This window comes from Rhea americana, unplaced genomic scaffold, assembly GCF_003343005.1.
Source record: "Rhea americana isolate MKP2758 unplaced genomic scaffold, rheAme1 scaffold_907, whole genome shotgun sequence".
NCBI lineage: Eukaryota > Metazoa > Chordata > Aves > Rheiformes > Rheidae > Rhea > Rhea americana.
In genome coordinates, this window is record NW_028187097.1 from 7,052 (window position 1) to 11,591 (window position 4,540).

The window sequence follows — 4,540 nt, forward strand, 5'->3', positions numbered from 1 at the left end:
CCCCGGCACCGACCCCGCTGTCACACGGGGCTGCCGGGGCCGCCCCCGCTGTCACACGGGGCTGCCGGGGCCGCGCCCGGCGCCGCTCCCGGTACCGCTCCCGACCCCGGTATCACGCGGGGCTGCCGGCGTCGCCCCCGGTATCACACGGGCCCCCCGGTACCGCCCCGAGCTCCCAGCGTCGTCCCCGGTACCGCCCCCCGTAGGCTCCTGGTGCCGCCCGGGTTCTGCCCCTGCTGTCGCCCTCGGTACCACCTGGCGGCTCTCGGTACCGTCCCCGGTACCGCACCGGTGCCCACGCTGGTACCGGCCCCAGTACCGCCCCTGGTCGCCCCCCCCGGGTACTATCCCGGCCCCGCTCGGGGCTCCCAGCGCCACCTCCGGGGTCCCTGGGCCCCCCGCCACTACCCTGCTCCCCCAGCGCAGCCCCCCAGTGCTCCCAGGGCCCCGGGGGGCCGGTGCCTCCTCTTCCTCACCGGGGCCCGGCCAAGCTGCGGGCAGCCCCAAAAGCACCCGTGGGCCACAGCTTTGCAGCCTAGCCCAGTGCGGAAATTCGGCCCGCCAAAGCCTAATGAGCTCGTTAGCGGAAYGAGTTCGTTAGCGGCACGGCGAGGCAGCCACGCGTCACCGCAGCGCGGTCACTCCTGGCCATGCTGGTGGGGGTCAGCAYCATGTGCTGGCACGGAGACCGCACGTGCCAGCACGGGGACACTGCGTGTGCCAGGGTGGCACCACCGTGTGCCGGGGCGGCCTCAGGATGTGCCAGCACAGGGACACCGTGTGCCGATGTGGGGACTCCGTGTGCGCAAGCATAGGGACACAACGTGCCAGCGTGGAGACACCGTGTACCAGCATGGGGGGGACAACATGTAACAGTTTGGGGACACTATGTAGTGTYGTGGAGACCGTGCGTGTCACACGGGGAAACCATGTGCTAGCATGGGGATACCATACACTGGAGTGGGGACGCTGTGCCTGGGCATGGGGACACCACGGGCTGGTACGTGGACTCCATGTGCCAGCACGGGGAGAGCACCACGTGCCAGGGTGGTGACACCATGTGCTGGCATAGGGGACCCTATGTGCTGGCCTGGGGACCCCRGGTGGGCCTGCGTGGGGGACCACACACGTTGGCCTGGGGACACCACGTCCTGGCATAGCGGGGCACCGCTGGGCCGGTGTGGGGACACCATGGGGAGAAACGGGGGGGCGGGCAGCACGTGCTCACGTGGGGAGTGTGCTGACATGGGGACATTGTGCCCCCTCGAGCAGCTGAGACCAGGGTGACCCAGTGCCTCCTGACGTGACGGGGAGGGTCTGGGGCCGGGGGACATCCCCCAGGGGTCCCAGGGGTGGGTGCTATGACGCTTGGGGGGACCCGGGGACATCGAGGACATGGCTGGCAAGCAGCCAGGACCTGGGCTGGCTCCGGGGTGCCCGTGGGGCGAAGCCGCATCCCGCGGGCGCCGCGAGCCCCGGCACCCGGCTGCCGCTGCAGCTGGCTGCCCCCAGGGCAGAGCCCGGGGACGCGGCGTGCCGGCTCCAGGCGGGCAGCCAAGGGCCGGACGGGGCGGGGGCAGGGGGGGGACGGCACCCAGCTGCAGCTCGGGGGCTGCCCACCCTCGGCACGAGGCCAGCGCCGCCCACGCCGCGTGCCTGGGACCGTCAGCAGGGACACGGCCACGTTTCCCCCCCTACTCCTAAAAGCCTTGGGGCACACGGGGAACCCAAGAGCACTGGCCAAGCGGGCGCAGCAAGCCCTGGGGACAGCCCCATGGCGAGGGCAGCGTCACGAGCTCCTTCGCCTCTCCCYGGGGAGCAGACAGGGCTCTTCAGCGCGTCTGCCCTTCCCGCTGGTTTTTAACTAGCTGCTGGGGTGGCAGCCCGTGCCCGGACCCGCCACCGTTCRCCCCCGACTCGTTTTTAATTTGTTTTATTACAAAACCTGAAGCRTTACAAAATGCACCAAGGAGCAAAGCCTCTCCCAGATCCCCGTAACACACCCGTCACGCAGCCCTGGCTTGGCTCAGAGCACTCAGCTTTCCAGCGAAGTCTGGAAAACATCCGTCTTCCGCAGGGATTTTCCTGCCGGAGCCTGGGTCAAGGACGGATGGAGGTTGAGACCCCAGCGCCGAGGATGGCGCGGTGCGGCGAGAATAACAGCCGGGGCCCGGTGCCAGGCTGCTCCCCCGGCGGGCGGAGGGGAGGCTCCAACTGGCCTTTGGCCAACTCCTGGGAAAGAAGCTGAGAGCCCCCAGAGCCCCACCTCCAAGRGCTCGTTAAAGCCTCCCTTTTAACAGCAAAAAAAGCTTCAGGTGACATCCAGGACCAGAATTTTCCCGTTCCCAAAAAAGCCAGCTCCTAGCCTGCCACAGAATCCTTGCGGAGATCAAGGAACCATCCTCCAAACCAGCCTGGCAGCAGGAGCAGCAGCAGGAACGTGCCAACCTCCTGGCGCTGCCCCCGCTGCTCGCGGTGGACAGGAGGCCAAGAGGAGCCAAAAGGACCTCGGAGGCAGCAAGAGAGACAACAGACCTGGCTGGCTCCTCTCTTGCTCCTTCCCCAGCTGAAGGCTTCATCCTTGAACGACACAGATTGCAGACTTCATTCTCTTAACCCCCTCCCACCCCCCTGCGCCTCCCCTTTTAGGGAGGGAATTTGGCCCCACATCACCTCTAATGTCCTYGGAGCGCTTGCCTTCCCGCTGGGGCCACCTGCATTCGCCCACCGAAACGCCCCAGCGCCCCTGGCCCCCCTAACCCGAGGGAAAAGCCTTCAAGATCTTCACGTCGTCGACGGGGCGATCCTGGGCGTTGGTCTCCACCATGCCGACACGGTTCACGATGCCGATGCCTTGGCACACGCGCCCGAAGATGGTGTGCTTCCCGTCCAGCCACTGTGTCGGTGCCAGCGTGATGAAGAACTGGCTGCCGTTCGTGTCCGGGCCGGCATTCGCCATGGCGAGGATCCCCGCACCTTTAAAGGAAGGAGCTGCGTTAGCGACGGTCCGAGAAAGAGCTCGACCCGCTCCTACGCGGGCTCCGTCTGCTACCAGCCCCGCCTCCGTGACCGCAGCCCCGGGGACAGATGCCCAGCGAGGGCATTTTGGTGGTTTCAGCCCAAAGCGCTGCTCTTCCTGGGGCTGCCTGATGAGACAGCGTCGGAACGACGCTGGGAACAGATGAATGGAGACGCGGGAGGTTTCACGCCTGCAGCCTTTTGAGCTAAGTCCCACAGCAAGGGGAAGCACRAGGAAGTGTCCCGGAGCACGCTCGCTGCTGCAGTAACACGCTCGGCATCTGCTTTACCTCAACTCAAGACAAACACCACCAAGAAAGCACCGTATTCACCTGGGGCATCTTGCAGCACTGCCCACAGAGTCTGCACACGGCAGGGGTTGAATTTACAGACTTCCCAAAGGAAAACTAACTGGAGACCAACTCAAAAATCCCAGCTGCAAACACCCTGAGAGCCCAACTGCCCAGGCGCCAAGGAAGACGGGCGCAACGGGGGCACTGCTGGCACCACCAGCCTGTCGAGGAACTCCCTGCAGTTAACGCTCCAAATCTCTCACGCTTTTCTCTCTGTGAATTGCCTCACCGTGGCCTTGGCCTCCTGCCAACGCCAGGTGAGTTCCCCACGCTGCTGCTCACCCAGCTCTAACCCCCATTTACTCCTTAAAGGAAAGGAAACATCAAACAACCCCAAACCCGCGTGGCCAAACACCCGTTATGCTCGTCCTTCGCTCCGACACGGACCTGTGAACTTCAGCTCCGGGTGAAGTTCGTCTTCAAACTGCTTCCCGTAGATGGAGGCGCCCCCTCTACCTGCCGGCGGGGAAGAGCAAGGAGCCGGTTGAGGAACACCCCAGGGCCACCAGGAGCCGCCCCCCGGCCTTGGAGAGCGGCATTTCCTCGAGACAGGTTAGCTCCACGGCGGGACCGGATCTCAGCCAGCGCCGTGTTTCGGAGCAGCCGGTGAAGGCTCGAGGCTCTCCGTGCCGAGAGGCCCCCGACCCCGCTCTGCGGGGAGGCGTGTGCGGGGGGACACGCGCGGCGGGGGCTCACCGGTGCCCGTGGGGTCGCCGCCCTGCACCATGAAGTCTTTTATAACGCGGTGGAACTTGGTGCCGTTGTAGTAGCCGCGGCGGGCCAGCTCGGCGAAGTTCTTGCAGGTCTTGGGCGCGTGCTTCCAGTAGAGCTCCAGGACGATGGCGCCCATCCTGCAGGAGCGGGGTGCGTCGGCGGCGCCGCGCAGCTCCCCGCGAGTGCGGGGGGGCGGCAGGCACCTCCAGGCACCCCGCGCCGGGGGCAGGGCCCGCGCCGGGGCGGAGCGGGGACGGCTGGTACCGGGAGGTGGAGGGGACATGGGCCCCGGGGACTCTCCGGTACCGGGGGGAGGCACTGGGGACTCTCCGATACCGGGAGGCGGAGGGGACACGGGCCCCGGGGAGTCTCTGGTGCCGGGAGGCGGAGGGGACACGGGCCCCGGGGACTCTCCGGTACCGGGGGGAGGCACTGGGGACTCTCCGATACCGGGA

General features: G+C 66.8%; 1 protein-coding gene across 1 annotated transcript; it reads right to left on the reverse strand.

The window, feature by feature from the left end:
* Positions 1-1,917: 1,917 nt before the first annotated feature.
* PPIL1 (peptidylprolyl isomerase like 1) lies at positions 1,918-4,483 on the reverse strand. The gene is made up of 3 exons (XM_085324396.1): positions 4,068-4,483; positions 3,759-3,827; positions 1,918-2,976 (listed from the first exon to the last, which is right to left on the reverse strand). Exons 1-3 carry the CDS (start codon positions 4,366-4,368, stop codon positions 2,756-2,758), a joined length of 591 nt encoding a protein of 196 aa, XP_085180522.1. The 5' UTR covers positions 4,369-4,483; the 3' UTR covers positions 1,918-2,755.
* Positions 4,484-4,540: the final 57 nt, after the last annotated feature.

What these genes read in the sequence shown, in the direction of transcription:
- PPIL1 (XM_085324396.1), bottom strand. Translation starts at nt 4,368, where the DNA reads ATGTCCCCTCCACCTCCCGGTACCAGCCGTCCCCGCTCCGCCCCGGCG. An exon ending in CGGCGACCCCACGGGCACCG is followed by an intron (nt 3,828 to 4,067) that starts GTGAGCCCCCGC and finishes CCCCGCCGGCAG; the next exon opens with GTAGAGGGGGCGCCTCCATC. An exon ending in CCCGGAGCTGAAGTTCACAG is followed by an intron (nt 2,977 to 3,758) that starts GTCCGTGTCGGA and finishes CTTCCTTTAAAG; the next exon opens with GTGCGGGGATCCTCGCCATG.